Genomic DNA, 20,478 nt, shown 5'->3' on the forward strand with positions numbered 1-20,478 from the left:
AAATCTGATGTACCTCAGAGTTGCTAACTGAGGCCAAGCCTGAAGAGCATTGAATATCGCTCTCAGTTTCAGAATATTTATCGGAAGGAGTGACTCCTCCTAAGTCCACGATCCCTGAGCCTTCAGGGAGTTCCAGACTGCACCCCAACCTAGAAGGCTGGCATCTGTCGTCACAATTGTCCAATCTGGCCTGCGAAAGGTCATACCTTTGAACAGATGGACCCGAGATAGCCACCAGGGAAGAGAATCCCTGGTCTCTTGATCCAGATTTAGTAGAGGGGACAAATCTGTGTAATCCCCGTTCCACTGACTGAGCATGCATAGTTGCAGCGGTCTGAGGTGTAAGCGTGCAAACGGTACTATGTCCATTGCCGCTACCATTAAGCCGATTACTTCCATGCACTGAGCCACCGAAGGGCGCGGAATGGAAAGAAGAATACGGCAGGAATTTAGAAGCTTTGATAACTTGGACTCCGACAGGTAAATTTTCATTTCTATAGAATCTATCAGAGTCCCTAGGAAGGAAACTCTTGTGAGTGGGGATAGAGAACTCTTTTCCTTGTTCACTTTCCACCCATGCGACCTCAGAAATGCCAGTACTATGTCCGTATGAGACTTGGCAATTTGGAAGTTTGACGCCTGTATCAGGATGTCATCTAAATAAGGGGCCACTGATATGCCTCGCGGCCTTAGGACCGCCAGAAGCGACCCTAGAACCTTTGTGAAGATTCTTGGGGCTGTAGCTAATCCAAAGGGAAGAGCTACAAACTGGTAATGCCTATCCAGGAAGGCAAACCTGAGAAACCGATGATGATCTTTGTGTATCGGAATGTGAAGATAAGCATCCTTTAGATCCACTATAGTCATATATTGACCCTCCTGGATCATAGGTAGGATGGTACGAATAGTTTCCATCTTGAATGATGGAACTCTGAGGAATTTGTTTAAGATCTTTAGATCCAAAATTGGTCTGAAGGTTCCCTCTTTTTTGGGAACCACAAACAGATTTGAGTAAAAACCCTGTCCTTGTTCCTCCTTTGGAACTGGATGGATCACTCCCATAACTAGGAGGTCTCGTACACAGTGTAAGAATGCCTCTCTCTTTATCTGGTTGGCAGATAATTGTGAAAGGTGAAATCTCTCTTTTGGGGGAGAAGCTTTGAAGTCCAGAAGATATTCCTGGGATATAATTTCCAACGCACAGGGATCCTGAACATCTCTTGCCCACGCCTGGGCGAAGAGTGAAAGTCTGCCCCCTACTAGATGCGTTACCAGATAGGGGGCCGTTCCTTCATGCTGTCTTAGAGGCAGCAGCAGGTTTTTTTACCTTTTACCTTTTTACCTTTGTTCCAGGTCTGGTTTGGCCTCCAGACCGTCTTGGACTGAGCAACAGTTCCCTCTTGTTTCGCATTAGAGGTAGTTGATGCCGCACCTGCCTTGAAGTTTCGAAAGGCACGAAAATTAGACTGTTTGGCCCTGGATTTGGACCTGTCCTGAGGAAGGGCATGACCTTTTCCTCCAGTGATATCAGCAATAATCTCCTTCAAACCAGGCCCGAATAGGGTCTGCCCCTTGAAGGGAATGTTAAGCAGCTTAGATTTTGAAGTCACATCAGCTGACCATGATTTAAGCCATAGCGCCCTGCGCGCCTGTACAGGGAGTGCAGAATTATTAGGCAAATTAGTATTTTGACCACATCATCCCCTTTATGCATGTTGTCTTACTCCAAGCTGTATAGGCTCGAAAGCCTACTACCAATTAAGCATATTAGGTGATGTGCATCTCTGTAATGAGAAGGGGTGTGGTCTAATGACATCAACACCCTATATCAGGTGTGCATAATTATTAGGCAACTTCCTTTCCTTTGGCAAAATGGGTCAAAAGAAGGACTTGACAGGCTCAGAAAAGTAAAAAATAGTGAGATATCTTGCAGAGGGATGCAGCACTCTTAAAATTGCAAAGCTTCTGAAGCGTGATCATCGAACAATCAAGCGTTTCATTCAAAATAGTCAACAGGGTCGCAAGAAGCGTGTGGAAAAACCAAGGCGCAAAATAACTGCCCATGAACTGGGAAAAGTCAAGCGTGCAGCTGCCAAGATGCCACTTGCCACCAGTTTGGCCATATTTCAGAGCTGCAACATCACTGGAGTGCCCAAAAGCACAAGGTGTGCAATACTCAGAGACATTGCCAAGGTAAGAAAGGCTGAAAGACGACCACCACTGAACAAGACACACAAGCTGAAACGTCAAGACTGGGCCAAGAAATATCTCAAGACTGATTTTTCTAAGGTTTTATGGACTGATGAAATGAGAGTGAGTCTTGATGGGCCAGATGGATGGGCCCGTGGCTGGATTGGTAAAGGGCAGAGAGCTCCAGTCCGACTCAGATGCCAGCAAGGTGGAGGTGGAGTACTGGTTTGGGCTGGTATCGTCAAAGATGAGCTTGTGGGGCCTTTTCGGGTTGAGGATGGAGTCAAGCTCAACTCCCAGTCCTACTGCCAGTTTCTGGAAGACACCTTCTTCAAGCAGTGGTACAGGAAGAAGTCTGCATCCTTCAAGAAAAACATGATTTTCATGCAGGACAATGCTCCATCACACGCGTCCAAGTACTCCACAGCGTGGCTGGCAAGAAAGGGTATAAAAGAAGAAAATCTAATGACATGGCCTCCTTGTTCACCTGATCTGAACCCCATTGAGAACCTGTGGTCCATCATCAAATGTGAGATTTACAAGGAGGGAAAACAGTACACCTCTCTGAACAGTGTCTGGGAGGCTGTGGTTGCTGCTGCACGCAATGTTGATGGTGAACAGATCAAAACACTGACAGAATCCATGGATGGCAGGCTTTTGAGTGTCCTTGCAAAGAAAGGTGGCTATATTGGTCACTGATTTGTTTTTGTTTTGTTTTTGAATGTCAGAATGTTGAGATGTTATATTGGTTTCACTGGTAAAAATAAATAATTGAAATGGGTATATATTTGTTTTTTGTTAAGTTGCCTAATAATTATGCACAGTAATAGTCACCTGCACACACAGATATCCCCCTAAAATAGCTATAACTAAAAACAAACTAAAAACTACTTCCAAAACTATTCAGCTTTGATATTAATGAGTTTTTTGGGTTCATTGAGAACATGGGTGTTGTTCAATAATAAAATTAATCCTCAAAAGTACAACTTGCCTAATAATTCTGCACTCCCTGTATAGCAAAACCAGAATTCTTAGCCGTTAGTTTAGTCAAATGAACAATGGCATCAGAAACAAAGGAATTGGCTAGCTTAAGTGCTCTAAGTTTGCCAAGTATGTCATCCAATGGAGTCGCTACCTGTAAAGCCTCTTCCAGAGACTCAAACCAGAACGCCACAGCAGCAGTGACAGGAGCAATGCATGCAAGGGGCTGTAGGATAAAACCTTGTTGAATAAACATTTTCTTAAGGTAACCTTCTAATTTCTTATCCATTGGATCTGAAAAAGCACAACTGTCCTCGACAGGGATAGTAGTACGCTTTGCTAAAGTAGAAACTGCTCCCTCCACCTTAGGGACTGTCTGCCATAGTCTATAGTCATGTCTATAGGAAACATTTTTCTAAAAATAGGAGGGGGAGAGAACGGCACACGTGGTCTATCCCATTCCTTAGTAATAATTTCTGTAAACCTTTTAGGTATTGGAAAAACATCAGTACACACCGGCACTGCAAAGTATTTATCCAGTCTACACAATTTCTCTGGCACTGCAATTGTGTCACAGTCATTCAGAGCAGCTAAAACCTCCTTGAGCAATACGCGGAGGTGTTCAAGCTTAAATTTAAATGTAGAAATATCAGAATCAGGTATCTTTCCTGAATCAGAAACATCACCCATAGACTGAAGTTCTCCTTCCTCAGCTTCAGCATATTGTGAGGCAGTATCAGACATGGTTCTTAAAGCGTCAGTATGCTCTGCATTTCGTCTAACCCCAGAGCTATCTCGCTTACCTCTAAATTCAGGTAGTCTGGCTAATACCGCTGACAGTGTATTATCCATGACTGCCGCCATGTCTTGTAAAGTAAACGCTATGGGTGACCTAGATGTACTTGGCGCCATTTGAGCGTGAGTCCCTTGAGCGGGAGTCAAAGGATCTGACACGTGGGGAGAGTTAGTTGGCATAACTTCCCCCTCGTTAGATTCCTCTGGTGATAAATTTTTTAAAGACAGAATATGATCTTTATTGCTTAAAGTGAAATCAGTACAATTGGTACACATTCTAAGAGGGGGTTCCACCATGGCTTTTAAACATAATGAACAAGGAGTTTCCTCTATGTCAGACATGTTTGTACAGACTAGCAATGAGACTAGCAAGCTTGGAAAACACTTTAAATCAAGTTAACAAGCAAATATAAAAAACGGTACTTTAAGAGAAACAAATTTTGTCAAAATTTGAAAAACAGTGAAAAAAAGGCAGTAAATCAAACAAAATTTTTACAGTGTATGTAATAGGCTAACAGAGCATTGCACCCACTTGAAAATGGATGATTAACCCCTTAGTTCAAAAAAACGGATCAAAAAAACAACATAGACGTTTTTTAACAGTCACAACCAACTGCCACAGCTCTGTTTTTTCCATTTTTTCCTCATATGTTATATTTTTTTATAGTAAATTATAAGATATGATGAAAATAATGGTATCTTTAGAAAGTCAATTTAATGGCGAGAAAAACGGTATATAATATGTGTGAATACACTAAATGAGTAAGAGGAAAATTACAGCTAAAACAAACACCGCAAAAATGTAAAAATAGCCTTAGTCCCAAACGGACAGAACATGGAAAAGTGCTGTTGTCATTAAGGGGTTAACCCCTTAATGACCGAGGACGTGCAGGGCACGTCCTCAAAAAAAAGGCAGTTAACGCCTGAGGACGTACCCTGCACGTCCTCGGTGTGGAAAGCAGCTGGAAGCGATCCTGCTCGCTTCCAGCTGCTTTCCGGTTATTGCAGTGATGCCTCGATATGGAGGCATCCTGCAATAACGCTAGATGGCCATCCGATGCAGAGAGAGCCACTCTGTGGCCCTCTCTGCACCGGACATCGATGGCCGGTATCGTTGGTGGGTGGGAGCCGACTTGGGAGGCGGGTGGGCGGCCATCGATGGGCCGGGTAATGTAGAGGGGGGCGGGATCGGGGGCAGAGCCGATGGGGGCGCGCACGGGCGCGCGCGCGTGCACGGGGGCGGCGGGCGGGCGCGTGCACGGGGCGGGAGCGGGTGGGAACGCTACACTACAGAAAATATAACTGTATAAAATTTTTAGAAAGCGGTATTTTAATGGTAAAAAAAAATAAATCGAAGGTATCTAGGAGGGGGTGGGGGGTTGGTCTTTGGTGGGGCAGGGTGCTACACTACAGAAAAGGGGAAAAATTTAAAAATCACCAATTTTATTCTAAACTGGGTACTGGCAGACAGCTGCCAGTACCCAAGATGGCGGCCATTAAGACAGGGGGAGAGTTAGAGAGCTGTTTGGTGGGGGATCAGTCAGTTTGGGGGCTAAAGGGGGGTCCTACAGAGCAGCATATGTAAATATGCCTTTTCTTTTTTTTTAAAAAAGCCCAAATATAGCTTTTATTTTAGTACTGGCAGTTTCTGCCAGTACTTAAGATGGCGGGGACAATTGTGGGGTGGGGGAGGGAAGAGAGCTGTTTGGGAGGGATCAGGGGGTCTGATGTTTCAGGTGGGAGGCTAAGCTCTACACTAAAGCTAAAATTAACCCTGCAAGCTCCCTACAAGCTACCTAATTAACCCCTTCACTGCTAGCCATAATACGTGTGATGCGCATTTAGCGGCCTAAGTACCAAAAAGCAACGCCAAAGCCATATGTGTCTGCTATTTCTGAACAAAGGGGATCACAGAGAAAAATTTACAACCATTTATGCCATAATTGCACAAGCTGTTTGTAAATAATTTCAGTGAGAAACCGAAAGTTTGTGAAAAAGTGAACGATTTTTTGTATTTGATCGCATTTGGCGGTGAAATGGTGGCGTGAAATATACCAAAATTGGCCTAGATCAATACTTTGGGATGTCTTCTAAAAAAAAATATATACATGTCAAGGCATATTCAGGGATTCCTGAAAGATATCAGTGTCCCAATGTAACTAGCGCTAATCTTGAATAAAATGGTTTGGAAATAGCAAAGTGCTACTTGTATTTATGGCCCTATAGCTTGCAAAAAAAGCAAAGAACATGTAAACATTGGTTATTTCTAAACTCAGGACAAAATTTAGAAAATATTTAGCATGGGTGTTTTGTGGTGGTTGTAGATGTGTAACAGATTTTGGGGGTCAAAGTTAGAAAAAGTGTGTTTTTTCCATTTTTTTCTCATATTTTATAATTTTTTTTACAATAAATTATAAGATATGATGAAAATAATGGTATCTTTGGAAAGTCCATTTAATGGCGAGAAAAACGGTATATAATATGTGTGGGTACAGTAAATGAGCAAGAGGAAAATTACAGCTAAACACAAACACCGCAAAAATGTAAAAATAGCCTTGGTCCCAAACGGACAGAAAATGGAAAAGTGCTGTGGTCATTAAGGGGTTAAAGGGACACTGAACCCAAATTTCTTTCTTTTGTGATTCAGTTAGATCATGTAATTTTAAGCAACTTTCTAATTTACTCCTATTAGCAAATGTTCTTCATTCTCTTGGTATCTTTATTTGAAAAGCAAGAATGTAAGTTTAGATGCTGGCCCATTTTTGGTGAACAACCTGGGTTGTTCTTGCTAATAGGTGGATAAATTAATCCACCAATAAACAAGTGCTGTCCAGGGTCCTGGACTTTCTTTTACAAATAAAGATAGCAAGAGAACAAAGAAAAATTGATAATAGGAGTAAATTAGAAAGTTGCTTAAAATTGCATGATCTATCTGAATAATGAAAGAAAAAAATTGGGTTCAGTATCCCTTTAAGGCAGCTTAGTGGTTAATAGTGGATGTAGCTACAATTTTTAAAATAGTATGCATTCTTATGTATGATGCATAATCTTTTAACTTTTATTTTTCTTGTTGTATTTTTTATTTTAAATATCAATATATATTTTAAAATGTATATTCATGTTTCAAAACGCATTAGTGTTACAATTGTTTTATTGCATAACAGGCATGCAGTTATGTAATACTGTATCTATAATGCAACTGTATTTATAACATAAATATCTATTTTAAAAATGTATACATGACCATGTATTTTATTTAAAAGATTGTAGATATAATGTATTTTGGCCTTGCATTGATATTCAAAATTTAAACAGTTAGCATGTATATTGCATAATGGTTTAAGTATTACATATACATTAAAATCTATTTATGTTAGCTTGTTCTGTTTATTAGTGATAACATAGATATATATGTTAATATATATTTATGTTATAGTAGTCAGTGTTATTAAATTATAGTTTTACATAACAGGCATGCAGTTATGTAGATATATAATATTAATTACCCTGTCTTTAATTAAAAATAATAAACACACCAGGCAACATTAATTTATGTGCAAATATTTAAACATTATGCATTCCACAAAACAATGCATAATTTAAATATTGAATATGTATGTGTAGCTTTGAGAGTTAGTTTTAGGTTATGCTAGATTACGGGTGAATGTTTAAATAATATAAATAATCATGTACAATGCATATTGTTTAAAGTATTGCAGATATCTTAAAATGTATTTAATGGTTGCTTAATATTATTTTAAAAATAAACATAGATTTTAAAATATATATTTATGTTCAAAATAATAGCAAGCAACTATTAAATCCTTTTTAAAATATCTCCAATACTTTAAATATTCTACATTGTACATGACAATGCATGTTTTGTCATGGAGATGAGATAAATGCCGGAGGACTGGCAAAACCTCTCCGGCCTATCCGGGCTCCTAGAACTCAGTGCCGGACTGGAATTGAGCCCCGGTCTGCCGCTACTTAAAAGGCGTGTTGATCGAGTAGGGTGCAAGGGATCAAGTCGGTCTTTTAGTATATTGTCGGCAATTTGATGAGGCACCTAGGGATACCACTTGTTTGGGGGTGCTACCTTCTGGGAGGAATGGGGAACTGGATTTGAAGTGCAAGGTTTTGCCAGTCATTCCATGGTTGGCCAATGCGGACCGGGGCTCAATTCCAGTTTGGTGCTGAGTTCCAGGAGCCCAGATAGGTTTTGCCAGTCCTCTGGTGGTCGGCCGCAGGCATTTTAGCGCATCTCTGTGATAAATTATTTAAACATTGATGATAACTTTAGTTACATAGCTTCATAGTTATAATGGGGAGGTTTATGATTTATAGTTTAGTTTATTATAGTAATTTATTGTTTTGACAATAGGCAGTTAGCTGGGCGTTCCAGGAGAGTGTAGTTTAGACATGACGTAACTGTAGGCGGTATTAGGGAATTAGCTGGGCATTCCAGGGATGTGTAGGTTAGGCGTGACGTATATATGTAGGCGGTCAGAGGGAGTTAACTTGGCGGTGCAAGGGGAGTGTTGGTTAGATGTGACATAGGTGTAGACGAAGGCGGAGCAGGGGGAGTGTAGGTTAGGCGTGACGTAGTTATAGGTGTTAAGGGGAAGTTAGGGAGACATGCAGTGGGAGTAGCCTGCACGTTGCTTTGGACACATCAACACAAGATCGATATGTTCAAAGCAGCAAAGTGCAGGTTGTGAGGAGGGTTGCGGGTATGTTTGTCTCATGAGCTATCAACTGCCGAGACTTCATCGCCTGAGCTAGTTAGTGTAGGTGTAGTAAAACTTAGGTCCGCACAGAAATATTTGTGTGCAATATATAAGTGTGCCTACACAGAAACTAATTTTAGTTTCAGTGAGCGCACTGTCCGAGCCGTGTAGGCACACTTCAAATAGGGCCCGCAGTAAAATTTTGTTGAGCGTCAATGTTGGCGGTGACGTCACACTTCTACTGACTTCTATGGGAGCAACATCGCCACGCCCCGGCATCGCTCGGACATCCCCTTTTTTAGAACAGTCCGACATTCCGTTGGGCTGTTTCCTGACGGTCTGTCAATGTTTTGAAGATAAGGGCCTCAATCTGAACTTCAAATGAGTAGTAGATTTTTTTCTGACAAATTTCAAAGTTATGTCTATTTCCACTTCTCCTGTATCATCGTACAGCCATCAACCAATCACAAATGCATATACGTATATTCTCTGAATTCTTGTACATACTGAGTAGTCGGTGACTCAAATGTCTAAGTATAAAAAGACTGTGCACATTTTATTAATTAAGTAAATTGGAAAATTGTTTAGAATTTCATGCTCTATCTGAATCATGAAAGTTTAATTATCCCTTAATGGTCCCTTTACTGATCCTTTAGTAACTGTGGGGTGTGTCAGTAAGCAATCAGTCCCTAAGGATGAGTAGTGCATAGAAAAACACTACCTTTTAGTTTCAAACAGCTTTAACCTAACCTTTATAATGAAACAAATATTTAACATGTTTAAATAGTGTTCTTTCATATGTGACAGAGTTCAATATCCCTTTAGAAAAGTGCAGCAGTTTTAATAGGTACACTGAGAGCTGCTAGATATCTTGCTGACACTGTAAATATATAATTTTATACTGTATTTTCCATGGTTTCTCATAGAAAAAAGAAGAAAATACCACATAGTAAAATCAGCTGTGTTGCTGGGAGGGGGGGGCACTGGCCCCCTAACATAATGGCTAGCCCCTTGTGTTCCCCCTAACTATGATCATTACTTTGTTTTCCCAACATCTCTCTGTACAGGATTCCCCCAGCTCCATCCAGCCTTGCCTACAGATCATCTGACCCCACCCACTGAAGAAGCAGCTCACCTCTCTTGTCACAACCCTGCCCACAAAACGCCAGTAGGAATCTGAGTAGTGCCCTTTAGAAACTAATTCCTGGATATGCCACTGAGTGAAATACAAAACTGTCTTATGTAAAATTAATAATTAAAGACTCCTGTTAAGAAATATGTAGGTTTGTCCCAATAAGCCTTATTGAATGATAGTCATTTGATCACTGTGTAGGTGGAGGTATGACTCAGGGCTCCCCGCCTAGGGTTGCCATCTCAGCCATGTTTTCCTGCACACTTATAAGTTACACAGCATGAAGGGCATGCAGAGAGGAACATGTATTGTGCTATTCATCAGCCCTATTCATATGATATCCAAAGGCACAATACAAGTTCTGCCCTGCTTTCCCTGCGGCATGTGTAATTCATAAGGGGCAACCCTTATCCCCGCCATGTCACTTACTTTGGCAGCTCTATTAACAATATTACTTCCTGTAGCAAGACCTAAGACCAGAGTTCTTGCAGCCCCCAATGCTCGTGTGATCTGTAAGGAAAAACAAACACCTTCATTTGTTTACAAATGTCTTCAAAAGGCTATTCGACCACATCTGGTCAAAAGTGGCAACAGGTAATTCTACATGTTTTAAGAAAATATACATATTCTAAATGTAAACAAACTTTATCTTGATTGCACAGTGCTATTTTGAAATAAATTATCATTTATCAATGGATGCTGCAAATGTAATACATGGTTTAGGTAATGTGCAGCATTTTGAAATCCTAGGTTACAGATTTTACTATTTTGGCCTCTCTGGGGAGCATAGGAAAACACACAATTTTCACACATAAACAAGTTGAGTTTAATGTCACTTTAAATAATGGCCTCTATTATCTGAATGAGACCCATTAAATCAGAAAGAAAAATCTGTAAATGATAAAGAAGTGAAAATTATATTTCTATATCTATCTATATATCTCTATATCTATGTATATCTATATATCTATCTACTGTGTATGTAGTGTGCAAGAGTTTTAGACAGGTGTGAAAAATAATGCTATAAATTAATAATGTTTTTAAAAATATAAATGTTAATAGTTTTAATCTTTTACCAAAATGCAAAATGAGTGAACAAAAAAAAATCTAAATCATTTCAATACTTGGTGTGACCACCCTTTGCCTTCAAAACATCATCAATTCTTCTAAGTACAATTGCGCAAAGTAAGGAATTTTTTTAGGTATAGTCAGGTCCATGATAAAACAGGTATACCACACAGGTGCAAATAATCAGCAATTAAAAATGTAGGTTAAAACACAATCATTAAAGAACACTGAACCCACATTTTTTCTTTTGTAATTCAGAAAGAGCATGCAATTTAAGCAATGTTCTAATTTACTCCTATTATCATTTTTTCTTTGTTCTCTTGCTATCATTATTTGAAAAAGAAGGCATCTAAGCTTTTTTTTGGTTTCAGTACTCTGGACAGCACTTTTTTATTGGTGGATTAATTTATCCACCAATCAGCAAGGACAACCCAGGTTGTTCACCAAAAATGGGCCAGCATCTAAACTTACATTCTTGCATTTCAAATAAAGATACCAAGAGAATGAAGAAAATTTGATAATAGGAGTAAATTCGAAATTTGCTTAACATTTCATGCTCAATCTGAATCACAAAATAAAAAATTTGGGTACAGTGTCCCATATTCTGTTAACAAGGTGAGGATGCTGAAGACAGTTTAATGATAAAAGTCATCCACCCATTGCAAGACTGAGTACAGCAACAAGATACAAGGTAGTTATACTGCATCAGCAAAGACCCTCCCAAGCAGAAATTTCAAGGCAGACAAAAGTTTCCAGATGTGCTGTCCAAGCTCTTCTGAAGAAGCACAAACAGGCAAAGTTGAGGATCGTAGACACAGTGGTCAACCAAGGAAGTGCAGTAGATGAAAGAAACATCATGCTTACTTGCTTTCGCAACTGGAAGATGTCCAGCAGTCAGGCTGATGAAACAGTGTATCCACTGAGAAACCCGTAGCTGTCTATGTGTTTGATATAATAAACACTTTATAATTTATCAAACATTTTAATACACTTCTTTTTTGGTTTCGGTATCTATGCGGTTATACTAACTAGTATTATTTAAAACTATTGGATCCATCAATATCAGCCAGCTGAGGATAAGGAGACCTCTGATCTGGTTCCTGATACGGGAGGCAAGTTAGTCAGACTACTCTTGAATATCTGGACTGCGATAATAGCACTTGATTTATAGTAATACTTAGTTAGATAGTCTCCCTGCCTGAGTGGTCACATTCCTGTAACTGCACACAAGTCTGACCTAAATTACTAATGATGAAACAAAACAAATTTCCCAACGTCAATGTATTGCATGAGCAGCTGGTAAAACCTCTAATGAATATACAAAACATTAATTTTGTACTTTGCATGTTTCTGTTCTGCAGATACTATGATCTTGCCAAAGTGTGTGTGGTCTTAAAAAATATATACTCAGCTTACTACATTTGTCATAGTAAGTAAAAAACAGATCAACTTGCTTTTTGAAAAAACATAATTTATGCTTACCTGATAAATTCCTTTCTCCTGTAGTGTAGTCAGTCCACGGGTCATCCATTACTTATGGGATATTAACTCCTCCCCAACAGGAAGTGCAAGAGGATCACCCAAGCAGAGCTGCTATATAGCTCCTCCCCTCTACATCACACCCAGTCATTCGACCGAGAACCAAACGAGAAAGGAGAAACTATAGGGTGCAGTGGTGACTGGAGAATAATTTAAAATTTAGACCTGCCATAAAAAACAGGGCGGGCCGTGGACTGACTACACTACAGGAGAAAGGAATTTATCAGGTAAGCATAAATTATGTTTTCTCCTGTTAAGTGTAGTCAGTCCACGGGTCATCCATTACTTATGGGATACCAATACCAAAGCTAAAGTACACGGATGACGGGAGGGACAGGCAGGATCTTATACGGAAGGAACCACTGCCTGAAGAACCTTTCTCCCAAAAACAGCCTCCGAAGAAGCAAAAGTGTCAAATTTGTAAAATTTGGAAAAAGTATGAAGCGAAGACCAAGTTGCAGCCTTGCAAATCTGTTCAACAGAGGCCTCATTCTTAAAGGCCCAAGTGGAAGCCACAGCTCTAGTAGAATGAGCTGTAATCCTTTCGGGAGGTTGCTGTCCAGCAGTCTCATAGGCTAAACGTATTATGCTACGAAGCCAAAAGGATAGAGAGGTAGCAGATGCTCTTTGACCTCTCCTCTGTCCAGAATAAACGACAAACAGGGAAGAAGTTTGGCGAAAATCTTTAGTTGCCTGTAAATAAAATTTCAGGGCACGGACTACGTCCAGATTGTGCAGAAGTCTTTCCTTCTTTGAAGAAGGGTTAGGGCACAATGATGGAACAACAATCTCTTGATTGATATTCTTGTTAGTGACTACCTTAGGTAAGAACCCAGGTTTAGTACGCAGAACTACCTTATCTGAATGAAAAATCAGATAAGGAGAATCACAATGTAAGGCTGATAACTCAGAGACTCTACGAGCCGAGGAAATAGCCATTAAAAACAGAACTTTCCAAGATAACAGCTTGATATCAATGGAATGAAGGGGTTCAAACGGAACACCCTGTAAGACGTTAAGAACTAAGTTTAAGCTCCACGGTGGAGCTACAGTCTTAAACACAGGCTTAATCCTAACCAAAGCCTGACAAAAAGCCTGAACGTCTGGAACTTCTGACAGACGTTTGTGTAAAAGGATGGACAGAGCTGAGATCTGTCCCTTTAAAGAACTTGCAGATAAACCCTTTTCTAAACCCTCTTGTAGAAAAGACAATATCCTAGGAATCCTAACCTTACTCCATGAGTAACTCTTGGATTCGCACCAGTGTAAGTATTTACGCCATATCTTATGGTAAATTTTCCTGGTAACAGGTTTCCTAGCCTGTATTAAGGTATCGATTACTGACTCCGAAAATCTACGCTTTGATAAAATCAAGCGTTCAATTTCCATGCAGTCAGCTTCAGAGAAATTAGATTTTGATGTTTGAAAGGACCCTGAATTAGAAGGTCCTGTCTCAGAGGCAGAGACCAAGGTGGACAGGATGACATGTCCACTAGATCTGCATACCAGGTCCTGCGTGGCCACGCAGGCGCTATTAGAATCACCGATGCTTTCTCCTGTTTGATCCTGGCAATCAAACGAGGAAGCATCGGGAAGGGTGGAAACACATAAGCCATCCCGAAGGTCCAAGGTGCTGTCAAAGCATCTACCAGGACCGCTCCCGGGTCCCTGGACCTGGACCCGTAACAAGGAAGCTTGGCGTTCTGGCGAGACGCCATGAGATCCATATCTGGTTTGCCCCAACGTTGAAGTATTTGGGCAAAGACCTCCGGATGAAGTTCCCACTCCCCCGGATGAAAAGTCTGGCGACTTAAGAAATCCGCCTCCCAGTTCTCCACTCCTGGAATGTGGATCGCTGACAGGTGGCAAGAGTGAGACTCTGCCCAGCGAATTATCTTTGATACTTCCATCATCGCTAGGGAACTCCTTGTCCCTCCTTGATGGTTGATGAAAGCTACAGTCGTGATGTTGTCCGACTGAAATCTGATGAACCTCCGAGTTGTTAACTGAGGCCAAGCCAGAAGGGCATTGAGAACTGCTCTCAATTCCAGAATGTTTATTGGAAGGAGACTCTCCTCCTGAGTCCATGATCCCTGAGCCTTCAGGGAATTCCAGACAGCGCCCCAACCTAGTAGGCTGGCGTCTGTTGTTACAATTGTCCAGTCTGGCCTGCTGAAGGGCATCCCCCTGGACAGATGTGGCCGAGAAAGCCACCATAGAAGAGAATCTCTGGTCTCTTGATCCAGATTCAGCGTAGGGGACAAATCTGAGTAATCCCCATTCCACTGACTTAGCATGCACAATTGCAGTGGTCTTAGATGCAGGCGTGCAAAAGGAACTATGTCCATTGCCGCTACCATTAAGCCGATTACCTCCATGCATTGAGCCACTGACGGGTGTTGAATGGAATGAAGGACACGGCAAGCATTTAGAAGCTTTGTTAACCTGTCCTCTGTCAGGTAAATTTTAATTTCTACAGAATCTATAAGAGTCCCCAAGAAGGGAACTCTTGTGAGTGGTAAGAGAGAACTCTTCTCTTCGTTCACTTTCCACCCATGCGACCTTAGAAATGCCAGTACTAACTCTGTATGAGACTTGGCAGTTTGAAAGCTTGACGCTTGTATCAGAATGTCGTCTAGGTACGGAGCCACCGAAATTCCTCGCGGTCTTAGTACCGCCAGAAGAGAGCCCAGAACCTTTGTGAAGATTCTTGGAGCCGTAGCCAACCCGAATGGAAGAGCTACAAACTGGTAATGCCTGTCTAGGAAGGCAAACCTTAGATACCGGTAATGTTCTTTGTGAATCGGTATGTGAAGGTAAGCATCCTTTAAATCCACTGTGGTCATGTACTGACCTCTTTGGATCATGGGTAAGATTGTCCGAATAGTTTCCATTTTGAACGATGGAACTCTTAGGAATTTGTTTAGGATCTTTAAATCCAAGATTGGTCTGAAGGTTCCCTCCTTCTTGGGAACCATGAACAGATTTGAGTAAAACCCTTGTCCGTGTTCAGACCGCGGAACCGGATGGATCACTCCCATTAGTAAAAGATCTTGTACACAGCGTATAAACGCCTCTTTCTTTATCTGGTTTGTTGACAACCTTGAAAGATGAAATCTCCCTTTTGGGGGAGAAGCTTTGAAGTCCAGAAGATATCCCTGAGATATGATCTCTAACGCCCAGGGATCCTGGACATCTCTTGCCCAAGCCTGGGCGAAGAGAGAAAGTCTGCCCCCCACTAGATCCGTTCCCGGATCGGGGGCCCTCACTTCATGCTGTCTTAGGGGCAGCAGCAGGTTTTCTGGCCTGCTTGCCCTTGTTCCAGGTCTGGTTAGGTTTCCAGCCTTGTCTGTAGCGAGCAACAGCTCCCTCCTGTTTTGGAGCAGAGGAAGTTGATGCTGCTCCTGCCTTGAAGTTACGAAAGGCACGAAAATTAGACTGTCTAGCCCTAGGTTTGGCTCTGTCTTGAGGCAGGGCATGGCCTTTACCTCCTGTAATATCAGCGATAATTTCTTTCAAACCGGGCCCGAATAAAGTCTGCCCCTTGAAAGGTATGTTAAGTAATTTAGATTTAGAAGTAACATCAGCTGACCAGGATTTTAGCCACAGTGCTCTGCGTGCCTGAATGGCGAATCCGGAATTCTTAGCCGTAAGTTTAGTTAAATGTACTACGGCATCAGAAATAAATGAATTAGCTAGCTTAAGGGTTTTAAGCTTGTGTGTAATCTCATCTAATGGCGCTGAGTCAAGGGTCTCTTCCAGAGACTCAAACCAAAATGCTGCCGCAGCCGTGACAGGCGCAATGCATGCAAGGGGTTGCAATATAAAACCTTGTTGAACAAACATTTTCTTAAGGTAACCCTCTAACTTTTTATCCATTGGATCTGAAAAAGCACAGCTATCCTCCACCGGGATAGTGGTACGCTTAGCTAAAGTAGAAACTGCTCCCTCCACCTTAGGGACCGTTTGCCATAAGTCCCGTGTGGTGGCGTCTATTGGAAACATTTTTCTGAATATAGGAGGGGGTGAGAAAGGCACACCGGGTCTATCCCACTCCTTAGTAACAATTTCAGTAAGTCTCTTAGGTATAGGAAAAACGTCAGTACTCGTCGGTACCGCAAAATATTTATCCAACCTACACATTTTCTCTGGGATTGCAACTGTGTTACAATCATTCAGAGCCGCTAATACCTCCCCTAGCAATACACGGAGGTTTTCCAGCTTAAACTTAAAATTTGAAATGTCTGAATCCAGTTTATTTGGATCAGATCCGTCACCCGCAGAATGAAGCTCTCCGTCCTCATGTTCTGCAAATTGTGACGCAGTATCAGACATGGCCCTAGCATTATCAGCGCACTCTGTTCTCACCCCAGAGTGATCTCGTTTACCCCTAAGTTCTGGCAATTTAGACAAAACTTCAGTCATAACATTAGCCATGTCTTGTAGAGTGATTTGTAATGGCCGCCCTGATGTACTTGGCGTTACAATATCACGCACCTCCCGAGCGGGAGATGCAGGTACTGACACGTGAGGCAAGTTAGACGGCATAACTTCCCCCTCGTTGTCTGGTGAATGTTGTTCAGCATGTACAGATTGATTTTTATTTAAAGTAGCATCAATGCAATTAGTACATAAATTTCTATTGGGCTCCACCTTGGCTTTTGAACATATTGCACAGAGAGATTCCTCTGAGTCAGACATGTTTAACAAACTAGCAATTAGACTAGCAAGCTTGGAAATACTTTTCAACTAAATTTACAAGCAATATGTAAAACGTTACTGTGCCTTTAAGAAGCACAGAAAAAACTATGACAGTTGAATAACAATGAACCGGATTAATTATGAAACCCAAATTTACCCAGTAAAAGCATAAATTTAGCAAAGGATTGCACTCATTAGCAATGGATGATTAACCCTTAATATCAGAAAAAACGTATAACAATTGAAAATATAAGCGTTTTTATCACAGTCAAAGCACAGTCTCACAGATCTGCTGTGTGTGATTACCTCCCTCAAAACAAGTTTTGAAGACCCCTGAGCTCTGTGGAGACGTCCTGGATCATGCAGGGAGAGAAGGCAGCTTATGACTGAATTTCTGATGCGTAGCAAAAGCGCCAAAATAGGCCCCTCCCACTCACATACAACAGTGAGGGAAGCTCAGTAAACTGTTTTAACTTAAAATAAACGACAGCCATGTGGAAAATAACGCCCAAAACAATTTTTCACCAAGTACCTCAGATAATTAAACGATTTAACATGCCAGCAAACGTTTAAAATCTAATTTATGAAATGTCATTAAAAGCCTGCTGCTAGTTGTTCACACTGCAAGTTAGGCTAAAAGTTATATGCATACAGTATTTTCCTAGTGAAGTGCCATTCCCCAGAATACTGAAGTGTAAACATACATACATATCAGCCTGATACCAGTTGCTACTACTGCATTTAAGGCTGTACTTACATTATATCGGTATTGGCAGTATTTTCTCAGTCAATTCCATTCCTTAGAAAATAATATACTGCAACATACCTCTTTGCAGGTGAACCTGCCCGCTGTCCCCTGATCTGAAGTTACCTCACTCCTCAGAATGGCCGAGAACAGCAAAATGGATCTTAGTTACGTCCGCTAAGATCATACAAAACTCAGGTAGATTCTTCTTCAAATTCTGCCTGAGAAGAAAACAACACACTCCGGTGCCGTTTAAAATAACAAACTTTTGATTGAAGATATAAAAACTAAGTATAATCACCACAGTCCTCTCACACATCCTATCTATTAGTTGGGTGCAAGAGAATGACTGGGTGTGACGTAGAGGGGAGGAGCTATATAGCAGCTCTGCTTGGGTGATCCTCTTGCACTTCCTGTTGGGGAGGAGTTAATATCCCATAAGTAATGGATGACCCGTGGACTGACTACACTTAACAGGAGAAATAAACATGCTGATCAAAACTTCTACAATAACTGTCATAACCGGTCATGGGACCAGGAGGAACCATCTTACCTTGGTGCTGGGTGTCCTCAAGGTCTTCTCACGCTGGTGGGCATATGCGGGTTCACGTATGCGTGCGCGTGTGAATCGTGCCCACACTAGTAGTGTCACGGGAGTGTGCGTTATGCTCCTGGTGCCAGATCAACGTGGGGAGTGTCTAGAGGACACTCCTTCTTAACTAACCTGCCTATTGATTGCCTGGAATTTAGGCTTCCAGGTTGTCATGGTAGTGGGGGTGTTCCTGGTCCCTGAAGGCCTTTATAAGCCTAGGCACTCCCCTAACTCAGTGCTAGGTTACTCTGCCTTGTTTTCAGAGACCAAGCATTATTTCTCCTATTTCCCTTTTCCTGAGTCCTTTTTTCCCTACAATTCTAAAATTCCTGGTTACTGACTTTGGCTTGTATTTTTGACTACATTTACCTCCACCTGCCGTGACTACGGAATCGTTTGACCAAGCTTTTCTTAAGATTATTTATTATAATTTGTTCCTCCTGCCACTGGGTTTCAGCCCTTGTAATTGGAGGATACATCCTCCAAGTTGACATAATAACCTAGCATCTATCATGGAGCCAGAGGAGATAGTGACCCTCTGATCACGCTTACGCAACAATTGGCACAGATGACACAAGCTATACAAGAACTCCAAGCAGGCCAAGAGGCCTTACTTCAGCGAGAGAGAGACAGAGAAAGAAGAGATGCTGAAGTCATAGCCCTACCTCCTCCCCTGTCAACACCATCTCCACGTCTCCTTGAGACCGTTACTGCTTAACCATCAATCGCTATGCCTGAAAAGTTTTCTGGCAAAAGGTCAGAATATCGCACCTTTTTTACTTCCTGTGAGGTGTTATTTTCCTTAAAGCCGTGTACCTTTTCAGCAGATTTCGTGAAAGTACGTACGGCAATTTGTTTACTCACCGAACCCCCTCAGACATGGGCCGACCAATTGCTACATAAAAACAGTCCTATTCTAGAGACCTGGGAATCATTTGTAGCCGCCATGAATCCTCATCTACTGCACGTAATGCTCTTTGTTTCTTAAATCAAGAGAGACGTCCCATGGAAGACTACATCACTAAATTCCATGAGCTAGCGCCTGACACCGCTTTAAATGATGTGGCTCTCATCTATCAGTTTCGTATTGGTCTCAATGAATATGTGAAAGATGAGCTAGCACGTACAGGAATTCCTACTACCCTGGAGAACATATTTCTTTTAGTCTCTCAATTGGATCAATGTTTTCTTGAGAGGCGACAAGAAAAGCAGACTAATATACCAACATTATCTCAACGTCCTGAATCCTTTGGAGTTCCTGTGCCTGTTACTACTCATTTGGTGGTTACGACAACATCATTTATATGGGAAACTAGAGAAAAGTATTTTTGAGACGAACACCGTTGAATTCCTTGGCTATATACTGTCTCCAGGTCATATCGAAATGGACCATAAAAAACTGCAAGCAATTATCGACTGGCCCTTTACTAAAAATAAAAGAATGGTCCAACAGTTTATATGATTCACAAATTTCTACAGACGATTTATCAAGAATTTCTCTGCTATATGCACACCCATAACAGCCCTGACAAAAAAACACTACTTCCTTTCAGTGGACAGCAACAGCTCATAACACTTTCACCACTCTTAAGCGTCTCTTCGCAAAGTGGATTTTAATCCAACCAGACACTCAACACCCTTTTTACCTGGAGACAGATGCTTCTGAACTCGCCCTGGGAGCTGTTTTATCACAGAAAAAAGCATCTCTTCCCCCCTGTGGTCTTCTACTCGCGTGAACTAACAGCTGCTGAATGAAATTATGATGTAGGAGAAAAAGAATTGCTTGCAATAAAAACTGCTTTAGAGGTGTGGAGACATTGGTTGGAGGGGTCGGTATATCCCATTACAGTCTACACAGATCATCGCAACCTCTAGTATCTCTGCTCCGAAAGGCAACTGAGACCACGTCAAGCTCGATGGGCGCTGTTCTTCTCCTGCTTTAGTCTACAAATCACCTATTGCCCTGGTACCATGAAGGTAAGGTTGTTGCCCTATCCCATATGCA

At 41.5% G+C, this 20,478-nt stretch overlaps 1 protein-coding gene across 1 annotated transcript in view; it reads right to left on the reverse strand.

Moving 5' to 3' along the window:
* The window catches only part of GPC2 (glypican 2), a 210,197-nt gene that overhangs the window by 90,784 nt on the left and 98,935 nt on the right, over window positions 1-20,478 (reverse strand). The window contains exon 4 of the mRNA XM_053719477.1: window positions 10,258-10,338. Within this exon, the coding sequence (XP_053575452.1) occupies window positions 10,258-10,338 (81 nt within the window). The remainder of the gene's footprint in view (window positions 1-10,257; window positions 10,339-20,478) is intronic.

Source organism: Bombina bombina, chromosome 6, assembly GCF_027579735.1.
Source record: "Bombina bombina isolate aBomBom1 chromosome 6, aBomBom1.pri, whole genome shotgun sequence".
In the NCBI taxonomy this organism is placed as follows: domain Eukaryota; kingdom Metazoa; phylum Chordata; class Amphibia; order Anura; family Bombinatoridae; genus Bombina; species Bombina bombina.